The 24,100-nt window shown below is 36.9% G+C and overlaps 1 protein-coding gene across 1 annotated transcript in view; it reads left to right on the top strand.

The window, feature by feature from the left end:
- LOC111047693 overlaps positions 1 to 24,100 on the top strand; it is a 409,014-nt gene that overhangs the window by 263,776 nt on the left and 121,138 nt on the right. The window contains exon 4 of the mRNA XM_039430135.1: positions 18,433 to 18,511. Coding sequence (XP_039286069.1) covers positions 18,433 to 18,511 — 79 coding nt within the window. The remainder of the gene's footprint in view (positions 1 to 18,432; positions 18,512 to 24,100) is intronic.

Raw genomic sequence — 24,100 nt, 5'->3', positions numbered from 1 at the left:
TAGAAATTGGGGGACCTTCATTTTTTTCGGAAAGCAATACTTCCCTTACCTATGGTAATAGGGCAAGGAAAGTGAAAACACTGATTGTGACATTTTTCAATGCTTTTTCTTCCTTTCATCAGTTGATAATTATTGGTTTTCTGACACGATGCTGAGAGCTTGCAGTAGTATAATTTATTTGATTTCAAGAAAAGCAATTATGTGTCTTTAAAGGCCTGGAATGGCATTCGCATAATGTGGAAGTGTTGAAAAGTGTAGTTGTGAGCTATTTTATACACAGAGTTTTTAGTAGATGCATGGTGCTGAGCTAATATAAAAGCCATGAAACATTGTGTGTTCTAATGAGAATCATTCCGGGCTAGAATCAAGTGGTTACATTCAAATGGAATTAATGAGATATATGGCTGATCAATCTAAACACAATCTAATCCTAAGTTTGAATGAATGCAACTGTTAAACTCCAGTTGGGTCCACGTTATGAAGACAATCTTCGATTAACATTCTTGGTGTTGCTATCATCTCATATCATACAGAAAAGCAGATAGCACTCTCATTATCCAGCTCCGCAATGTTGCCAGATCTTTCCTCAACAATGTGGAAATATACGTAGATAAAAAATATTTTCCGCCACACTGCACAGAAAGCAGCTGTTTTCCAGTCCCTACGTAGATCTGAAAGACATTGTTTGCAGACGACTCTCGTCTGACGTCAGAACAGGTTTCTTCCCGGCCTAGGCAAGAGTACCCTTTCCAGCCGCTAACATGGAACTAAGAAAGGTGATCAAAAAACAGCTGATCAAGAAACTTTTCATTATTTGTGTTCATTCCAATAATTAAAACATTTATAATAATATCATCATATTGTAATTTGAAAGAATAAAAAAGTATAAACTCAACCTCCCACATAATTAAACATCATATTTTAGGTTATTTAGACAAATCAGAATAAAAAATGAAAATACTTGGACAATTTCCTGATATTCAGATTACCTCAGATTTGCTAGAGCTATCACCTTCCACTTCCAACTCGGCCTACGGCCTCGGACTTGAAAACCGATTTCGAGCCGCAAAAATCTCATTTTCTGCTCTGGGTGCGAAATATACTATTATCTCCGTTATGCGAATTCATCATTTTTCTTGAAGTGATGATAAAGAAGGGCATTATTTTATCATTGAAAAATATACCTCCTCAACGAATCAAATATAATTGATTATTCTAAACAAGAATGAACAGCTTATATCACATCACTCACAACAGTATCAGCTGTCAGTGGCAACCTCCATAGAAGGCAGTGGCAAGGCAGAGAATCGGAAACGCTGTTATCCTTTCTTTCTCCACTGCCATTATAACGTGGACCTCACTAAACTGAATGAAGACAAGAAGTTTTTTGTTGCACAAATCGATTTCAACTGCCGTCCCACTTAGTTCAGCTGGATTCAATCTTTTAGCAGTAATTGTTCCAGAGAAATCACGCGCCGATGCTCCACCGATCCACAAATCATTCCAATTCTGCCCAGAGGGAGAACGAGAGAGAATTAGGGAGAAGAAAGGGAGAGAGAGGAAGAGTAAAGGTGGAGTAGTGTAGTGGGGTGATGGAGGAGAAAGAGGAAAGAGAAAGAATAAGAGGGGAAGAAAAGGAAGAAAAATGGATATGTAAAATAATCATTTGACTTTCTGTTTTCTCCATACTGTGGTTAAAAGACAAAGCTAGAAGGAGGATAAGGAAGAGGAAGGAAATTAAGAAGAAGAAGAAGAAGAAGGATAAAAAAGAGGAGGAAGTGGTGAAGGTGAAGTAGGGGAGTGGGAAGAGAGAGGAAAGATTGATTGATTGAGTAGAAAATGTAATAATTTATAAATAAGCACAAAGCAAGTTATTATAAGAGCACTTAATTTTATATGTTGTCAAGTCATTTATGTAGATTTCAATATATACTGGCTAATACACTTATATACAATAGCTTACAATACAGCAAAATTATAGATGAATTTACATGATATAGAAGAAGAAAATAATTATTGAACTGTATATGATATGAAAAAGCAATTTGTAATATAATAATTTGTAATATTATATAGATAATCTACATGAATTGGCGGAGCTTTGGACATATCAATGTCCATTCTTCGGAAAGAATATTGAAAATATCCTCCCCACTAACTCTGTACCAAAGAGAGAGAAGAAGAGTGGAGAAGAAAGGGAAGTAAAGGAGGAATGTAGAATAATACTTTGTGTTTTCTCCATACTGTTGTTGGAGAACAAAGCTAGAAGGAGAATGAAAAATAGGAGAGGGAGAACACGAAGAAGAGGAAGAAGAGGAAGAAGAGGAAAAAAGAGGAGAAAGAAGAACAATGAGAAGAAGGTGATAGAGAAAAGGAAAAAGAAGAATGAGGAGAAGTGGATGATGGCCGTGAAGAAGAAGAGGGAAGAAGTTGAGGCGGAAGAAGATAGAGAAGGAGGAATAAAAAGGAAAGAAGAGGAATATATAAAGAAGAAGGAGAAACGAAGATGGAGAAAGAGTAGAGTGAGAGAAAAATTTAGGAATGTGGAATCGTACCATGTTTTTATGTTCGTACTATGTTCAGAAGAAAAAGCTTGACGAGAATATGAGCAGGTGGAGAGATTGAAGAAGGAGATGATGATGGAGAAAAAGAAGATGAGAAAGTAGAAGGAGAAGAGAAAGAGTAGAGAAAAAGAAAAAAGGATTGAGAGGAGTTAAACTTTTTTCTGCGAGGAAAATAGTTACAGAACTTTAACGTGAATAGCTAACCAGAGAAATGCTATGAATACAAAAGGAAGCTCAGAACAAATTTTGATTGGAAAGTGAGAGAGGAATAGATTGAGAGAATGAGGTGGAAAACAATTTGTAAAATAATTATTATCATAATGATCTAGAACTAAGAGCAGAGAACTAACAGAAGAAGTCCGAGTAGTGGGAAAATTGAATTAAATGTTCATAGGGAGGATTAAAGCTGCTAGTGCAGAGAAAAAGATGGGAAAAATTAAACTAATATTGATATGAATATAATAATAAAAGAATTATATTATATTTGTTTTTATTTTATTTAGAATATCACGTAGTTTTACGAGGAGGTATGATTCCTGGTTTTTAAGAGTTTCATCTTTCAGCAACCGCAGAGAACAGCTTCCATGCATAAACAAAACCCACCTTTATCTGATTTCGAAAACACCCTCCATCAATCTCCACTATACACCAAAGCAGAGAATCAGCAACACTGTTCTCCTATCTTTTTCCACTGCCATTATAACGTGAACCTCGCAATAAACCCTTTTCACCAGTCAATGTAACACACTTTGATGTTTAATCTATTGTGAAGCCGATCTCCACTTGTATTGGGGCTGATTTCCACTGAACCACTAAAAACGTCAAGTCGGGTAGCAATCTGCTAATGGGCCAGTCATGTAGAAAACCCCCAACCACCAACCCCTAACCCTAGCAGAAACAATTGCGAAAGAAATGGGCCACCAGAGTAACCCAGATGGTTTCAGGGGTAGAGGTTACAGGGGGTTGTAGGTTTCAGGGAAAGCATTGGGGTTGTCTAGTGAGGTTCATGTTACAATGGCAGTATTCGATTTACATTGGTGTTGCTATCCTTGTCTTTCAAACGACAACATTGATAGCGCTATCTTTTTCTACCTCCACAACGTTGCCAGAACGTTTTTTAACAATGTAGAAATACAATCAATTTACGATATATTTGATATCAACTACGAAAATTCAATATTTAATCATTGTAAAACATATTTTCTATCATTCGAGAAAACTGATAGCGCTATCTTTTTCTACCTCCACAACGTTTCCAGATCGTTTTTCAACAATGTAGAAATGTGATTAATTTTAAATATTTTATAATTAAATAATTTTAAAATATTTTGCTCAGAGTGTTATAGTGAGTAAGTTATGATATTGCAGTGTTTGATCAACATTTGTGTTCTATCTTTGGCTATCATTAGACAAAGCAGATAGGGCTATCCTGTTTCAAATTCGCAACGTTGTCAGATCGTTTTTCAATGTAGAAATGTGATTAATAAACAAAATATTTCTCTCAAAGTGCTATAGTGAGGTTCAAGTTATAATATTGCAGTGTTTGATCAACATTGGTGTTGCTATCCTTGGCTATCATTCGACAAAGCAGATAGCGCTATCCCTTTCTAGATCCTCAACGTTGCTAGATCGTTTATCAACAATTCAGAAACACAATTAGTCAACAAGATACTGAATCTCAACTGTAAAAATTCATCTTATATGATTATTCAAAGATATATTCACTTGATGGATAGAATAATATTGTTTTAAACAGAAATAAACAGTTGATATTCATCAATATACCTGTATCAGCTACCCTTTATGGCAAGGCAGAGAATCTGCAACAGTGTTCTCCTATCCTTTTCCACTGCCATTATAACGTGGACCTCAGAATAGAAGCAGGAGTATTCAGTTAATCAATGAAAATATATTCGAAAAATATTTCGTGGTGAGAATGAAATATAATTGATAATTTTAAACAAGAAATAACAGTTAATATTACATCTGATACATCGGTATCAGCTCTTTCTGAGAACAACGTTGCCAGATCTTTTCTCAATAATGTAAAAATAGCAATTAAGAGAATATTTAATCTTAATTATGAGAATTAATTATTTCTAATAATTTTTAAAGTGAATTTTTTCTTAGCAAATCAAGCATAATTGATTATCATAAACAAGAATGAAAGTTAGTATTACATCACTCATACCGTTATCAGCTCCCTTCTATAGAATGCAGTGGCAAGGCAGAGAATCGGCAACGTTGTTCCCCTATCTTTCTCCACTGTCATTATAACGTGGACCTCACGATAAACCCTTTTCACCAGTCAATGTAACACACTTTGATGTTTAATCTATTGTGAAGCCGATCTCCACTTGTATTGGGCTGATTTCCACTGAACCACTAAAAAACGTCAAGTCGGGTAGCAATCTGCTAATGGGCCAGTCATGTAGAAAACCCCCAACCACCAACCCCTAACCCTGGCAGAAACGATTGCGAAAGAAATGGGCCACCAGAGTAACCCAGATGGTTTCAGGGCTAGAGGTTACAGGGGGTTGTAGGTTTCAGGGAAAGCATTGGGGTTGTCTAGTGAGGTTCACGTTACAATGGCAGTATTCGATTTACATTGGTGTTGCTATCCTTGTCTTTCAAACTACAACACTGATAGCGCTATCTTTTTCTACCTCCACAACGTTGCCAGAACGTTTTTTAACAATGTAGAAAGAAATACAATTAATTTACGAAATATTTGATATCAACTACGAAAATTCAATATTTAATGATTGTAAAACATATTTTCTATCATTCGAGAAAACTGATAGCGCTATCTTTTTCTACCTCCACAACGTTTCCAGATCGTTTTTCAACAATGTAGAAATGTGATTAATTTTAAATATTTCATAATTAAATAATTTTAAAATATTTTGCTCAGAGTGTTATAGTGAGTAAGTTATGATATTGCAGTGTTTGATCAACATTTGTGTTCTATCTTTGGCTATCATTAGACAAAGCAGATAGGGCTATCCTGTTTCAAATTCGCAACGTTGTCAGATCGTTTTTCAATGTAGAAATGTGATTAATAAACAAAATATTTCTCTCAAAGTGCTATAGTGAGGTTCAAGTTATAATATTGCAGTGTTTGATCAACATTGGTGTTGCTATCCTTGGCTATCATTCGACAAAGCAGATAGCGCTATCCCGTTCTAGATCCTCAACGTTGCTAGATCGTTTATCAACAATTCAGAAACACAATTAGTCAACAAGATACTGAATCTCAACTGTAAAAATTCATCTTATATGATTATTCAAAGATATATTCACTTGATGGATAGAATAATATTGTTTTAAACAGAAATGAACAGTTGATATTCATCAGATATACCTGTATCAGCTACCCTTTATGGCAAGGCAGAGAATCTGCAACAGTGTTCTCCTATCCTTTTCCACTGCCATTATAACGTGGACCTCAGAATAGAAGCAGGAGTATTCAGTTAATCAATGAAAAATATATTCGAAAAATATTTTCGTGGTGAGAATGAAATATAATTGATAATTTTAAACAAGAAATAACAGTTAATATTACATCTGATACATCGGTATCAGCTCTTTCTGAGAACAACGTTGCCAGATCTTTTCTCAATAATGTAAAAATATGAGCAATTAAGAGAATATTTAATCTTAATTATGAGAATTAATTATTTCTAATAATTTTTAAAGTGAATTTTTTCTTAGCAAATCAAGCATAATTGATTATCATAAACAAGAATGAAAAGTTAGTATTACATCACTCATACCGTTATCAGCTCCCTTCTATAGAATGCAGTGGCAAGGCAGAGAATCGGCAACGTTGTTCCCCTATCTTTCTCCACTGTCATTATACGTGGACCTCACTGGGGTATATCATGGAGGGTAGGTTCCAGGGGAGGATACAAACAGGGTTTTAGGGGAAGCAGAGGTTTTCGAAAAACGATAGCACCTTTTATCGAGTTGGAGACTCATTGTGTTTCAGGACACGTACACACTGACCAATGGTAAGGCCCCCATACACGTTGCAACATGCTGCCGCAATTAATGAGCGTTGGGCACATGTTGCATGCTTTGAAACGGCCTGATTCACACGCATGTCAATTGTTATTCTACCTGTGCCCTGCCATATGTTACACATTAGTAGATAGTGCTAGGTGAATACATGTGTGTGCCTGCTTGGAAATACTGTAATTTAGGAATGCAGGTGAGGAGCTAGCATTAATTATTATTGTACTGTTCGACTGTGTACGTCTAGAATTATTAGACAACAGATGAAACATTCGATAGAATCTAATAGAAAACAACTGAACTATTTCATAAATTTGTCTTTCAATTTTATTACTTCCCTTGCCTTATTACCATAGGTAAGGAAAGTATTGCTTTTCGAAAAAAAATAAATTACCCCAATTTCTAAATTTCTGTACGTTTCAAGGTCCCCTGAATCCAAAAAAATTGGTTCTTGGGTATTGGTCTGTATAATATGTGTGTGTGTGTGTGTGTGTGTGTGTGTGTGTGTGTGTGTGTGTGTGTGTGTGTGTGTGTGTGTATGAGTGTATGTGCGTCTGTGTACACGATATCTCATCTCCCAATAAACGGAATGACTTGAAATTTGGAACCTAAGGTCCTTCCCCTATAAGGATCCGACATGAACAATTTCGATCTAGTGCAATTCAAGATGGCGGATAAAATCGCGTAAATGTTGTCAAAAACAGGGTTTTCCCCAATACTCGAAAACGGCTAAAACGATTTCAATCAAAGCTATACCTAAAATAGTCATTGATAAGCTCTATCAACTGCCACAAGTTCCATATCTGTAAAAATTCTAGGAGCTCCGCCCCATCTATGCAAAGTTTGATTTCGGATTCCCAATTATCAGGCTTCAGATACAATTTAAACAAAAAATCCAAGAAGAAAAGATTGAGCATGAACATCTCCACAATTAATGTTTTGTAACATTTTAACCTAAAATTTAAAATAAGCTCGAAATTTGAGAAAACGTTATTATCTCAATTGTGAACTGTTTGGCAACTCTTGATTCTATTAAATCATTCACTATAAAGAGATAGCAGACTCGTGTGTCTCCAGTGTTATTGACCTATCACCAGCTGTCTCATATATTTTAATAGTGGACTTAAGATGCGCGAGAACACTAGCGTCAGATGATCAATTTTCATAACAGCAAGGAAAGTTGTGTGAGTGCGCCACACCAGATTTTTATTGTACTGTTCGACTGTGTACGTCTAGAACTATTAGACAACAGATGAATCATTCGATAGAATCCAATAGCAACTGAACTATTTCATGAATATGTCTTTCAATTTTATTATTATTAGTATACTCAAGGTAGAGAGGAATGATATAATATAATCCTATATGAGGATTTGTGAGGTCCACGTTATAATAGCAGTGGAAAAAGATTTTCTGTAGACTTCTGCTACTGCAAATATTGGCAACAGGGTGAACAGCTAGGAGAGCAACGTTGCCGATCCTCCGTCTTGCCAATGCTTCATATAGACGGTAGCTGATACAGGCTTATTGATGTAACATTAACATTAACATTAACATTCTCGTTTAAAATAATCAATTATATTTTATAAAGATACTAGTAGTTCTGTGAACAGTAGACCTAACGCAGTATTCTCATCCACAAGTACCTGATTGGAACTATAGACCTTATGGAAATACAGCAATAGACTGGCTTCTCCACACATCTGTGTAATTACTTGTCAGCTGATTTATGATGAATAACTCTATAGTATGATTTTTACTCTAATATTGGCGTATGGAAGAGGCTCCTTTTTCCTTTTATATTATTTTTGAAATGCAAAATTTCAAAAAACCTTGTATATACGTCGACGCGTAATTTAAGAAGGAACATATCTGTCAAATTTTATGAAAATCTATTACCGCGTTTCGCCGTTAATGCGCAATATATAAACATTAAAACATTTAAACATTAAGAGAAAATTCCTCTTTTGGCATTCAATGCCAAACCGTCGACTTGAATCTTAGACCTCACTTCGCTCGGTCAATTATATTTTTTTTAAATTTCATAATGAATTAACATGATTGAGATAAAATATTTTGTTAATTGGCTATCAACTCTACATTGTTAGAAGACGATCTGGCAACTGAGCAAAGTGTGAAAGAGATAGCGCTATCCGCTTTGTTGAATGATAGACAAGAATAGCAATACCATTGCTAATCAAGCACTGTCATTAAAACGTGGACCTCATTATAGCAGTATCAGACATGAAAGATTTTGTAGAATCCAAACAACTGGATTATTCTATGAAAATCTCCCATTTCTACTATTCGTATTGGTACTTAAGGCAGAGAGAAGATATATAATATCACCTTTTATAAGAAGTCTGAACATACGAATTCCATAGAAACCATCTACATTGAGGTCCACGTTGTAATGGTAGTTTGATTAGCATTGGTATTGCTATCCTCGTCAATCATTCAACAAAGCGGATAGCGCTATCTCTTCCTTGCTATGCTCTGTTGCCAGATCTTCTTTCAACAATGTAGAATTAATTTTTATCTAACAAAATATTGCATCTTGTTTATAAGAATTCATTATGAAATTATTAAAAAATATAATTTCTAGCTCAATGAAATACAATTGCTTATTTTTAACGAGAATGAATTGGTTATATTACAGCAATAAACCTGTATCAGCTACCGGTAATAGAAGGCATTGATAAAGCAGAGGATTGGCAACGTTGTTCTCCTATTTTTCTCCACTGCCACTATAACATGGACCTCACTATAGATTATCTCATGAAAATATATTCTTATTATTGGTATACTCAAGGCACAGAGAAGAGATAATCTTTTATGAGACTAACAGGTAACCCTTGCCACGCAAGGGTTCATTTTGGAACTTTACTCAATGAAATCTTGAAGAATATAAAATAGGCCTATAACCATCCTCGGTTAATTAAGAATCTATATGCAAAATTTCTTGTTAATCAGTTGAGTAGTTGAGACGTGATGATGCGTCAAACATAATTTTCCTATCCCGTACGTATATAAGCCAGTTATTTCCTTCATTATAGTATTGAAGTCAAATTATACAAATTCCATAGAAACCATCTAAAAGAATTCTACAGAATTCAAGAACGGAATTCAAACAATATTTGTATAGCCTACTGCTTTGGTGCAATCATACAGCAAACGAAAATTCCATCTTTTCAGAATCATTTGTACTGCTCTGGCATTTATTATTTAAATGCCATCGTTCATCTCCAATGCAGAATGCACTAGCAATACACATCAATCGTGTGAATCCCATACATCCAAGCAAACTCTATTTGTATGCATCATATTCCCTTCTCTTTCTTATTATAGCCCTCTTGCATTCTTATCTCGTCTGTCAATTCACTCACAACAATAGGACGTTGAGATGGTTCATCGAAGGATGAGAAAGAGAAATAGGATGTGGAGAAAGAGAAAAAGGATGTGGTGGAGGTGATAAGAGTGGAAGTGGGAAGGTAGGATAGAAGGAGGTGAAGGAAAAAAAGGAGGAGAAGGAGTATAATCAGAAGAAGAAGGAGAAGAAGAAGAAGGAGAAAAATAAGAAAAATAAGAAGAAGAAGGAGAAGAAGGAAATGGAGAGCGAGGCGAGAGTGAAGAGAGTGGAAGGGGTGATGAAAGGAAAATGAATGAGGAGGAGGAAGAGACGGAGGAAAAGGAAGGAAAGGATAAAAAGGAGAAGGAGGAGGAGGAGAAGGAGGTGACGGTGGATAGAGAGAGAGTGATGGAGGGAGAATGAAGAGAAGGAGGAGAAGGAGGGAGGGAGAAAAAGGAGAAGAATAAGAAGAGGGAGGTGACAGAAGAGATAGATGGGAAGGATGGGATGTTGTGGTGTTGGAGAAGGAGAGAATGAAGTAGAAGGAGGAGGAGGAGTGAAAGGAGAATAAGATAAGAAGGAGGAAATGCAGAGGGAGGTGGCAGTGGAGAAAAAGTGGAATGAGAAAGAGGATGAGATGGTGTAGGAGAAGAAGAAGAAGATAAAAAAGGAGAAGGGAGCGGTGGTGTACAAGGAGGAGCAGGAGAAGGACGAGAAGAAGAAGCAGCGGAAGAAGAATGAAGATGAAGGAGAATGATGAGTAGAAGAAGGTGGAAATGAAGAATGAGGAGTTCAAGAAGGTGATGAAGGTGAAAAAGAAGAAGAAGGAGAGATTGGAGATGGAAAAGAAGAAGAAGAAGAAGAGGGTGAAGAAGAAGAAGGAGAAGAAGAGGAAGGTGGAGAAGTTAGGGACGGTGGAGGAGAAGAAGGAGAATTGAAAGTACGAGTGTAAGAGAATTTGGTGATATGGGGAGGCCAAATGTTGGAAAAAGAAGTATGAATAAAAGAAAATGAAATGGGAGAACAGAAAGAAGAAGGAGAATAAAAAGAAGCGGCATAAGAAAAGGAAAAGTGGTGGATCACGTGATTTCTATGCACATAAGTCAACCTCTCATCACGTACCTCTTTTATACTGAATTTCTCAATTTGTTTGTGGAATATTTCTTATTGGAGGCTACTCAACACGTCCGCATATTTCGTCTTCTTCATATCCATTCTTCTGTCTCTCTATTCTTATTCTTTCTTTTCATCTCCTTTCTCATTCACATTTCAAATCTCATCACCATAGACGTGAGCCATATGGATGGCTTACTTCCAGCGATTTCCTCTGCCTTCTGCAATAAAATCATACGTATTTGTTGGCCACTCGCCAACACAGATAGGTTCCATGAATATTGATATCTATATATATAAAAGCGAAATGGCACTCACTGACTGACTGACTCACTCACTCGCAGAACTGAAAATCTACCGGACCAAAAACGTTCAAATTTGGTAGGTATGTTCAGTTGGCCCTTTAGAGGCGCACTAAGAAATCTTTTGGCAATATTTTAACTCTAAGGATGGTTTTTAAGGATTTAAAGTTCGTCTTTTAGCATGTATATTCTCTTAATCATAATTGAAAAAAGGCCATACCATATGTTAATAAGAACTATAATCTAGAGAGAGTACCTCTTCGAAACAGTTGTTAACTGGTAACTAAATTAATAATTTTGTCAGGTTGGCATCAAGTTGAATTGACTTTGTTGGGTTGGCAACAGGTTGAAGATTGAAATGCATTTATCGCAGAAAAATTGATTAGGCACTGCTACTTCAATCAGAGCTATTCCTGGGAATATTATATTACTAGCCGTCAGGCTCGCTTCGCTCGCCATATCCGTTTAGTCTGTACCCCCGACTGGATCGTCCTAACATATGATAAAAATGCTCAAATGAAAAATGCAGGCGAGCGAAGCGAGCCTGCTGATCTCATTCTTGGACAGTCCAGTCGTGGGTCCAGGGGCGGAGCCCCCTGGCTAGACGGATATGGCGAGCGAAGCGAGCCTGACGGCTAGTTGTGATATGTTATCATATTTCTCGGGAAAATGCTACTTAAGGAGAAAACATTGCTTTAAACTGGGATTGGATGAGGATATTATTATCGATACAGAGGGACATTTCTACAAGGAAAGGGAGGACCACTAAGGGGTTGTACTTGCGGTAATAATTATTCATGGGGGTTGAATGGACACAACTTGACTACAGTAAATGGTAAATGGGAAGAAGGGTGACTAAATGATGTTACTTCCTTCCAAAAACAACCTCATCACACAACAAGATGCTGACTTTCATTTCTCTGCTCCTCCATCTTTCTATTCTTCTTCTTCTTCTCCTTCTTCTTCTCTTCTTCTTCTTCTCTTCTTCTTCTTCTTCTCCTTCTTCTACATCTTCATCTTCTCCTTCTTCTTCTTCTTCTTCTTCTTTTTCTTCTTCATCTTCTTCTTCTTCTTCAGCTTCCTCTCCAACGTCTTCCTTATCTTTGTCCTTCTTCCATCACTCTCTCTATCCACCGTCACCTCCCTCTCATCCTTTTTATCCTCTCCCTGCTTTTTCTCCTTCTACACCACCACCTCCTCTTCTTTTATCCTACTCTCCATTCTCCTCCTCTTACTCATTCGCCTCATCCTCATTCTCTTCCTCCTTCTTTCATCAATCTTACTGGCCAATCTTATTCTTTTTTTTCTTATTCTTCCCCCACTTCTCCCTCATCTCTTCTTTCACTCTTCTCATTTCTGTCTCTGTGTTCCCCACAATAAAATTCATCCCACAGCTGGCGAGTTCTCAGCTCTAACACAGATCTCGCATTAGCCACTACTTCTAACTTCCCCCAACTAGTCGTTTTCCAACCTCTTCTCAATCCTCTTCTTCTTCATCTTCACCTTCCTTTTCTTCTTTCCCTTCTACTTCTCCTTCTTCTCCACTTTCTGTTATGTTACACCACTAGTAACCGTTCTGGACGATCAACTTTAAGGCTTCACTTCTGAACTTTTTCTTTACTTCTTTTGTGCTCACTCAATCTCTCTCACACACTCTCTCTCTCGCTCTCTCTTTGTCTTATCACTCCTCCTTCCAAGACTCATTGCATTCAAGCCCTTGAATCCCTTGCAGCCGTTGTTCTCTTGATCAAATTCCTCTTCTCATATTTCTTTTTGCTTTCCTTCTATTTTTGATTTCATTCCTGATTTTATAGCGATCGAGGTTTTTAATAATACCATCTATTCTCATCTTCCTATTTCACTTTACTTCATATTATCAAATCCTTCACTTTCTACTTTTGTTTCACTTTCTCTTACCCATTGACACTTCACTTATCCAGAATCCTTCAAGTCCAATCTACTTTACTCTCTCCTCTTCTAATCTTATACTCAATGAGAAGCTGTGTGTATTTTTGGCTTCAAAATTTTATAAAATCTTGATTAGTTCAATGTGCAGTGATAATTAAGTGTAATATTCAACTATAATTTGGTGTCTCAATTCTTCTAAATTGAAAATTCCTAGCATATATATATTTTTCGACGAAAATTGAACTTCTTACAGTAGAATCCTAACCTATTTTTTTCAAATTTCATTGTCAAAGATTGGGAACGGGATAGTTTTGGGCCAAGCCTGTTGTTCCTTCCCAATCATATCCTATTATATTATAAGGCGAGCAATTTATGTATTTATGAATCTTGAATGAAAAAGAATAAGAAATTGTCAAAAAACCACTGATTTTGTCAGTGGTCAAAAAAAAAAATTATATCTGGCTATTTTTATATCTGGTTATTCATGTTTAACGGATCTCGAAAACGGCTCTAACGATTTTCACGAAATTTGGAACATAGTAGGTTTATGATATAAAGATTCGATTCCTCCAGGTCTCATCCTTGGGAAAACTCGCTGAACGACATTAAAAGGATAATTCATCCTTGGCTGAAACAGCTGTGGATAGTAAAAAAGTGAGTATGTGGAAAATCGAAGTATCGCATCCCCGAAAATCATGAGATGACGTATAGCCAGCTGTAAAATATAAACACGATCATTTTAGAGAATTGTGTTCTGTTTATCAATAAATAAAAATAACGAGCGAAGCTCGGTGCCCCGATATTTTATATAATTTGTGATCGTATCCACAAATAGATAAATAAAATACTCTTTGTCACATCTTCATGAATGCTTTGTCTTTCTTCTGTCCTTCTCCAGGAATTCGTTCTCCTATTCTTCTTCTCCTTATCCTCTTTTTCCTTATTCGACTATCATTTCTTTCTTTTCAGTCTAAACTTCTTTGCCTCATTCGATTCCAAACTTCATATTCTTGTCTCATTCTCTTCCTGATATTTCACATGTTTTTCTGTTCCCTTTCACTGTATTCTTCTTCTCTCAACATCTTTTTCTATTCCCTCATCTTCCTATTCTAAAATGAAGGCTAGTAGAAATAGATTGGTTTGATTTGAAGGAGAGAGAACGAGTGATGTGGCGAGTGAGGGAGATAGAGAGAGAGAAAGAGAGCATGAGTAGGAGAAAGGTAATGGAGTACACGTGGCCGGTACATAAAGGGTGTTCGTTCCACTCAAGGGTGAGATTTCTCCATCAGGGGATGCGATAATTTTGTTTGCTTCCCCATCTGCTCTGCTATGTCTGGATACCTGCACTGCTCTCTAAATTATACTACTGTTCCATGATTGAGATGACGATGATGATGATGATGATGATATGTCGCAAAAATTTAGATTGAGATGAGATTGAAATTGAAAGGGTGGACGCTATAGTGAGGTCCACGTTATAGTAGCAGTATTTGATTAACATTGGTGTTGCTATCCTTGTCCATCATTCGACAAAGCATAATCGCTATCCTTCTGCAACTTTGCTAGATCGTTTCAATGTAACGATTTAGACTACACCGTAACAATGTGGAAATTCAATTGATTATCAAAATATTCAATATCAATCATGAAGATTTATTATCAAGTCATCAAAGAATTTATTGATAGACTATAATAATTGGATATTTTTGAAAAGAATAAACTGTTGATATTATACATCAGATATACCGATATTCTATAGAAGGCAGTGGCAAGGCAGAGAGTCATCAACGCTGTTATCCTATCTTCCTCCACTGCCATTATAACGTGGACCTCACTATATCAATGAAAGATTAGATATAGAAAGAGCAACAGGTACAATTTGAGTGATAAAGTAGTGAGAAAAACACATGGAAAGATAATAATGGAGTAAAATAATATTGTTCCACTATATTCAGAATATAACTCTAAGTCAGTTTTGACAAATGAATTTTCAAAACAAAGTCAACCTGAATTTGTCACAGAGAGAAGAATGGGAGGAGAGGGGAGAAAAGAAGAGGAAAGGAGAAGAAAAAAGAGAGGAAAGGAGAGGAAAGGAGAGGAATGAGAAGAAAGGAGAGGAAAGGAGAGGAAATGAGAAGAAAGGAGAGGAAACCAGAGGAGAGTATAGGAAAGGGAGGAGAGGAGAAAAGTGGAGAGAGTAGGAGAGGAAGGAGAAGAAGGTACGTATGGAGAGGAAAGGAGAAGAAGGTAAGGATGGATAGGAAAGAACAGGAAAGGAGTAGGAAGGAGAAGGCAAGAAAAAGGAGAAGGGTAAGGAGAGGAAGGGAAAGAGAGAGTTCTGTGAAGGAAAGATGAGGATTGTGAAAGCGGAAAGAGAGAAAGAAAAGAGAGGAAAGGAGAGGAAAGGAGAGGAAAGGAGAGGAAATGAGAAGAAAGGAGAGGAAAGGAGAGGAAATGAGAAGAAAGGAGAGGAAAGGAGAAGAAGGTACGTATGGAGAGGAAAGGAGAGGAAATGAGAAGAAAGGAGAGGAAAGGAGAGGAAAGGAGAAGAAGGTACGTATGGAGAGGAAAGGAGAGGAAATGAGAAGAAAGGAGAGGAAAGGAGAAGAAGGTACGTATGGAGAGGAAAGGAGAAGAAGGTACGTATGGAGAGGAAAGGAGAAGAAGGTACGTATGGAGAGGAAAGGAGAAGAAGGTACGTATGGAGAGGAAAGGAGAAGAAGGTACGTATGGAGAGGAAAGGAGAGGAAATGAGAAGAAAGGAGAGGAAAGGAGAAGAAGGTACGTATGGAGAGGAAAGGAGAAGAAGGTACGTATGGAGAGGAAAGGAGAAGAAGGTACGTATGGAGAGGAAAGGAGAGGAAATGAGAAGAAAGGAGAGGAAAGGAGAAGAAGGTACGTATGGAGAGGAAAGGAGAAGAAGGTACGTATGGAGAGGAAAGGAGAAGAAGGTACGTATGGAGAGGAAAGGAGAGGAAATGAGAAGAAAGGAGAGGAAAGGAGAAGAAGGTACGTATGGAGAGGAAAGGAGAAGAAGGTACGTATGGAGAGGAAAGGAGAAGAAGGTACGTATGGAGAGGAAAGGAGAAGAAGGTACGTATGGAGAGGAAAGGAGAGGAAATGAGAAGAAAGGAGAGGAAAGGAGAAGAAGGTACGTATGGAGAGGAAAGGAGAAGAAGGTACGTATGGAGAGGAAAGGAGAAGAAGGTACGTATGGAGAGGAAAGGAGAAGAAGGTACGTATGGAGAGGAAAGGAGAAGAAGGTACGTATGGAGAGGAAAGGAGAAGAAGGTACGTATGGAGAGGAAAGGAGAAGAAGGTACGTATGGAGAGGAAAGGAGAAGAAGGTACGTATGGAGAGGAAAGGAGAAGAAGGTACGTATGGAGAGGAAAGGAGAGGAAATGAGAAGAAAGGAGAGGAAAGGAGAAGAAGGTACGTATGGAGAGGAAAGGAGAGGAAATGAGAAGAAAGGAGAGGAAAGGAGAGGAAATGAGAAGAAAGGAGAGGAAAGGAGAAGAAGGTACGTATGGAGAGGAAAGGAGAAGAAGGTACGTATGGAGAGGAAAGGAGAAGAAGGTACGTATGGAGAGGAAAGGAGAAGAAGGTACGTATGGAGAGGAAAGGAGAAGAAGGTACGTATGGAGAGGAAAGGAGAAGAAGGTACGTATGGAGAGGAAAGGAGAAGAAGGTACGTATGGAGAGGAAAGGAGAGGAAAGGAGAAGAAGGTACGTATGGAGAGGAAAGGAGAGGAAATGAGAAGAAAGGAGAGGAAAGGAGAGGAAATGAGAAGAAAGGAGAGGAAAGGAGAGGAAATGAGAAGAAAGGAGAGGAAAGGAGAAGAAGGTACGTATGGAGAGGAAAGGAGAGGAAATGAGAAGAAAGGAGAGGAAAGGAGAGGAAATGAGAAGAAAGGAGAGGAAAGGAGAAGAAGGTACGTATGGAGAGGAAAGGAGAGGAAAGGAGAAGAAGGTACGTATGGAGAGGAAAGGAGAGGAAAGGAGAAGAAGGTACGTATGGAGAGGAAAGGAGAAGAAGGTACGTATGGAGAGGAAAGGAGAAGAAGGTACGTATGGAGAGGAAAGGAGAGGAAATGAGAAGAAAGGAGAGGAAACCAGAGGAAAGTATATCAGGTTCATACATCATGAGAATTCACAAACTATATCTATGGTGAGGTACACGTTGTAATGACATTGGAGAAAGATAGGAGGAAAACGTTGCCGATCCTTTGTCTTGTTAATGCCTTCTATAGACGGTAGCTAATGCATGTGTATTGATGTAATATTAACGGTTAATTCTCGTTTCAAATAATCAATTTTATTTTATTAAGCAAAAAATAATATTTTTTCAAAAATTTCCTTATGGATTTCCATAATTAAGATGAGATAATTCGTTAATCAATTATTAATTCTACATTGTCAAAAGATGAACTGGCAACAGATCAAAGCGAGAAAGGGATAGCGCTATCCGCTTTGTTGAATGATAGACAAGGATAGCAATACAATTGTTACACTGCCATTATAACGTGGACCTCACTATAGACTACTTTTAGTATTAAAAAAGTATGAACATTTTTTTTGGAATTTTCTTCTTTCTTCTTGAATCATACCTTCAATTTGTTTCTTGATTTGATGCAAAAGTTTCTTAAGACAAAACTGAAAATATAACTTTATCCCAGACTTCCAGACTTTCAACTTGAACTTCTATTGCTCAAAACATTAAATGTTTTGTCTAGAAGGTTCATACACCATGATACTGCACAAACTAAATCTAGAAGCATAAAAATGATAAAATATCAAATAAATTAAAAAAATTCAAGTGACGTGACTGGCTCAGATCTTATACCCGGTTGCACAAAGGCCTGTTAAATTTTAATCACGATCAAATCCACGTGAACCAACACATCCTAACCCATATTCTCAGCTAAATCTTCCAGGCAACGAAAGCTCAAAAAAGGTATAGAGGGAAAAGTTTGGAACACAATTTTTGACCCCGCTGCTCTTTCAAGGATAGTAAAGGAGTGAACATATCTAAAGTCTCCACCCTGTGATCAGGGCTGGGTGTGGTAGTAATAATTAAAGTCGAAGGTTGAGAATTGAATCCACATTTTCAAATATATTTCTAGAGAAATAGACACAATTTTTGGCCTGAATTGACAGGTGATTTTTGTGCCTTTGCAGATGTGAACATGGTCGCAGAACCTAAACCACATCAGACCGGCCGTAAACGACAAAATGTCGCCAAAACCGGCAATGACTGGTGAGTTTTGCATTTTGAAAATTTTTGACAATTTTGGAGTTTTTCACTTTTGATTTTGCGATCATGCTGTAAATATGAGCACAATCTTGAGAATATTTTGCTTGTCGTTTTTTGAGTGCTATAGAAGTATGAGTAGAGAAAACTTTTATGTATATTTTATGATACTACTAATGTATTATTCATGACTGTGTTGTAATATTGTGAGAATATTCATGTACTAATAATGATTTATCGATATTTTTCAGCCCAATGCTACTGAGAGTGGAATACTAATAATAATTATATATCAGGATACTGTGCTGTAATATTGTGAGAATATTAATGGTTTTATCATAGTTTCCTTATATTTTTCAGCACAATATCCAATTCCGGAAACTATAACATAGCCTTGTATTGATGTTTTCACTTTGCTATCTTAACGTTTGTGATACTATTGTATCTTGCTACAGTGGTATCTCTGATGCTTTCCAAATTGTTCATATTTATATATTTTTGATTCAAAATTGAACAAAACTTATGAAGTGATGAACATAGCCTATTTTTGGACAATTTCTATCCAAATTTGGGAAAGGAACAGTTTTGGGTTTTAAGCCTGTTGTCTGTTGTTCCTTCTCCAATTATTCATAGTTGAGAATGATATCGAATTTATCAATGTGTAAAAAAATAAATTAATAAATATTTTAGTACCTTGGTATTTTGGTACGCTCAACCACAGATGAAAGAAAGAACAACTTTTTTTCTTTGTGGTTCAACTCTCATGATACCAAGTATGTTTCAATTTATTTTTTTTTTTAATCACTGGATAATTTGGAACAATTTTATTATGTCACCTAATATTATTCACAAACGTATCCCATTGATTCCATTGCCTGAAGTGAGGTCCACGTTATAATGGCAGTGAGGGAGATTATAGAAGAACAACGTTGCCGTTTCTTTGCCCTCAACTAGAGTCTTACTTGAACTACTATAGAAATTAACGTCTTCCAGCTATGCAGTGTATTGAATCACAATTCAATGAATTGATCATAATCTTATCAAATTGATCGTAATTCTATAAAATTGATCATTTATGAAATTGACCATAATTCTATGAATAAGAAAATATTTTATTGTATTGTACTTGATAAATATTCTTGAGGATGAATTCTTCATAAATCACAGCCCCTATTGTAAACTTACCAACATATTTCACCGCATTTTTGATGTTTCATTTCCTTTCTTTGAAAATACGATGATGTCGTGACAAGTTGCAAATAAAAGCATGATGGCGGCGCCATAAAGCGAATAGTTTCAATTTATGAGACAAAGTTGTCCCATAAATGGGACAAAGTTGTGCCATAAATAGGACAATAAAGTTCCAGAAATGATGCGGAGACAGGAAATAGTTTAGTCACAGGTATTGATTGCTACTAAAAGTATTTGTTTATAGATAGCGTAGTGTACTAGCTGAAAATATGGACAAGTAATAAATATTATATCAGGGAAAAGATACACATGGGGATAAAATTGGAGTATGTCATGAAATAGGAGTATTATACTTCAATCAAAATCCAATAAAATAGAAAAGAATCAAATTTTATCTACAATACTTACAGGAAAACACTCACATAAATATGTGTGACAGAAACAAATGAATGTAATAGTATCCTACGTCACAAGGACGTGAAGGGGCCTTTTGCAGGCGAGAATGATGTTTCTAGTCGAGGCGTTAGCCGAGACTAGAATTTCATTTGAGAACTGCAAAAGACATTCACGTCTAAGTAACGTACACTTTTTTGTCATAATAATCTAAAGAAGAATAATTGAGAAATAGAAAACAGTACCTGCTGTGCTGAACTTACTACATGCTGTCTATAAACATAACCTTGCTTACAAATTCTAAATCAGGAATTTTGTTGAAGTTGACAAAACTTCCACCTGGAGCGCTGAAGGTTGTTTTTTGTAGCAGTTTTGCTGTTCCTGTTTCGGAACTAGGAAACATACTTGACTGTAGAGAAAACATATGATTTCATCACAGTAGAGTATGCTGTAATGAGAATCATATGTTTATTTGTTCTACAATCAGCTGTTTACCGGTTTAATTCCATGTTTTTTTGTAGCAGTTTTGCTGTTTCTATTTCGGAGCTAGGAAACATACTCGACTGTAAAGAAAACATATGGTTTCATTACAGTAGAGTATGCTGTAATGAGAATCATATGTTTATTTTTTCTGTAAACAATTGTTTACCGACTTGATTTCATGCATGGAAAACAGCTGAGATTGAAAGACTATGACACAACGAAACTAACGAAGACAGAGAAGGCAGTGGCAAGGCAGAATATCGGTAATGCTGTTCTTCTATCTTCGTCCACGGCCATTATAACGTGGTCTACACTAAAGAGATAATCAAAACTGAGAACTAGTAATAAACACTCAAATCTCATTCTATAATTAATTATAAAAACAACAAGTAATCAAAAATACAATGAACAATAGTCGAAAATAGCAACAATATAATCTTTCATTGATTATGTTGATAAATCTCAAAAGAATAATGGACAGAATTCCTAACAAACTCAATAGAAGCTACCATTATCATTGGAACTCCTGAACAAAGCTATCACCTCATCAGAGTCTATTATCTTCCAAAAGTTTCGTTCCATTGTTTATTTTGAACAAGTGGAGAGATTATTCAGGATGAGAAGGATGTCAAGAAGAAGAAAAAGAAGAAGAATAAGGAGAAGAAGAAAGTCGAGGAAAAGTAGTTGGAGAAGAAGGAGAGAGAGGACAACAGATTATTGATGATGAAGAAGATGAAAATTATCATGATGTAGGAATCAGAAGAAAAACAATACAGAGCTGAGAAAGGTGGAGGAGAAATTTGAAGGTGTTGTTGAAGAAAAAGTAGAAGACGATGAAGAAGAGGAGGAGGAGAAGAGGAGAAGGAAGACGAAGAAGAAGACGAAGAAGAAGAAGAGGAAGAAGAAGAAGAAGAAGAAGAAGAAGAAGATGAGGAAGGAGAAGAAGAAGAATGAGAGGAGGAGGAAGAAGAAGGAGAAATAGAAGAAAATACGTAGAGATTGAGAAAGCCAGTAAGGTAATAGAACAGTCCTCATTCCGATCTAAGTAGTAGAAAGCATATGGAATTCCAGTGGCGAGGTAGGAGAAGAAAGATAGTAAGAATGAGGTGCTGTGAGGAGAAGGAGGTGTGGGTGAGGAAGGTGGAAGTTAGGACAGGAAGAGAGAAAACTCTTGGGAAATTATAGGCTAGAGGTTGCCAGTGGCTCTCACTCACTCACTCACTCACGACTCAGAGACAGCTAGCAACTCAATTAAATATGATTCAATCGAAACAAAAGCCAAATCAAATTCGTCTTGCCTCCTCCTCCTCCTCCTCCTCCTCCTCCACCTCCTCATCCTCCTCCTCATCCAGAACTTCTAAATAGGATCATGGAGGGCAGACATTGAAATAAATACGACTTCACAGTTCTCAACAAATCAACACATAGTCAATCTGCTACTCACTTTACTCCTTATCTTTCTAATCATTCCGATTTACTTTCTTCTTCTTCTTCTTCTTCTTCTTCTTCTTCTTCTTCTTCTTTTCTTCTCTCTTTTCTTCTTCTCCTTCTCCTTCTTCTCCTTCTCCTTTTTCTTTCCTCATTTTTATCCTTACTCTCCTCGTTCTTCTCCATCATCATCTTGCTCTTTCACTTCTGGGAATTCTTGTAGACACTTCGCTTCCCGATTCGCTTCTTCTTCATCTTCTTAGATCCCCTTCATCATTATTTTCTTCTTCTTCTCCATCACCGATTGTCCTCACTCTCTCTCTCCTCCTCCTTCTCCATAATTTTCTTCTTCATTATCAATTATACTTTCTCTTCTTCTTCCTCTTTTTCTCCCTCTCCTTCTCCTACTTCTCCATCTTCATCACTGCATCATTCTCATCTTGAATCTCCTTCTCCATTTCTTCCTGCCTCTCCTCTTCACCAAAATAAACAATGGAACAGAACTTCTCGAAGATAATAGACGCTGATGAGGTGATGATAGCTTTGTTGCAATGATAATGGTAGCTTTTATTGTGTTTGATCATAGTATTGTCGATTTTATCTCCAAGTCTCATCAACATTATAAATTTATAGGCAATGTGCTATATCGTTGCTTTTTACTTTCCTTGCCCTACTACCATAGGTAAGGAAAGTATTGCTTTCCAAAAAAAATTAAGGTACCCCAATTTCAAGTTTTCTATACGTTTCAAGTCCCCTGAGTCCAAAAACTGATTTTTGGTGTTGGTCTGTGTGTGGTGTGTGTGTGTGTGTGTGTGTGTGTGTGTGTGTGTGTGTGTGTGTGTTGTGTGTGTGTGTGTGTGTGTGGTGTGTGTGTGTGGTGTGTGTGTGTGTGTGTTGTGTGTGTGTGTGTGTGTGTGTGTGTGTGTGTGTGTGTGTGTGTGTGTTGTGTGTGTGTGTGTGTGTGTGTGTGTGTGTGTGTGGTGTTGTGTGTGTGGTGTGTGGTGTGTGTGTGTGTGTGTGTGTGTGTGTGTGTGTGTGTGTGTGTGTGGTGTTGTGTGTGTGTGTGTGTGTGTGTTGTGTGTGTGTGTGTGTGTGTGGTGTGTGTGTGTGTGTGTGGTGTGTGTGTGTGTGTGTGTGTGTGTGTTGTGGGTGTGTGTGTGTGTGTGTGTGTGTGTGTGTGTGGTGTGTGTGTGTGTGTGTGTGTGTGTGTGTTTGTGTGTTGTGTGTGTGTATGTGTGTAAGTCTGTGAACAAGAAACCCATTTATAATTGACCGATTGACTGAATTTTAAACTTAAGGTCCTTATACCATGAGGATCCGACTTTAAGGAATTCAATGAAATTCAATTCAAGATGGCGGAAAAAATTGTGGATAATTACTAAAAAAACCATGTTTTTCACGGTTTTCTCAAAAACGGCTCTAACGATTACCGTACCTTCAAATTTATACTATAGATAGCTTTTTATAAGCCCTATCTATCTACTGACATGAGTCTTATCTCTGTGAAAACTGTGTGGAGCTCCGTAATATTCTTGAGAAAAATGGCGGATAATACTAAAACCATGTTTTTCACGGTTTTCTCAAAAACGGCTCTAATGATTTTCTTCAAAGTTATACCATAGATAGCTATTTATGAGCCCTATCAACTGACATGAGTCTCATATCTAAGAAATTGCAGGAGCTCCGTAATATTCTTGAGAAAAATGGCGCATAGCTACTGAAAAACCATGTTTTTCTCGATTTTCTCAAAAATGACTTGACCGATTTATTTCAAATTCATACCCATCTATACTTTTTTATCAGCTCTATCACTGGCATGATTTTTTCCTGGGAAACTGATGGGGGCCACCCCATCCTCGAGAAATGGACTATGTAAACTCCTTATTGTGCATGAGGTAGGTAGGTAGAGCAGTGTATGAAAAAGAACACATAGTCGAGATATTTCATCTGTAGAACAGCCGTTTGGACGACTTTTAAAAAATCAGCGAGTTCCACAATTTACCAAAGGAAAAAGTACTCTGAAAACTATGATAAATACACATATACAGTAGTCTGATCGTAGCTTCACATATGTTACGCCAATCGTCATTACGTTATTCC

The sequence above is a fragment of the Nilaparvata lugens genome, chromosome 6, assembly GCF_014356525.2.
Source record: "Nilaparvata lugens isolate BPH chromosome 6, ASM1435652v1, whole genome shotgun sequence".
Lineage (NCBI taxonomy): Eukaryota > Metazoa > Arthropoda > Insecta > Hemiptera > Delphacidae > Nilaparvata > Nilaparvata lugens.
This window is presented reverse-complemented; position numbering and strand designations above follow the sequence as displayed.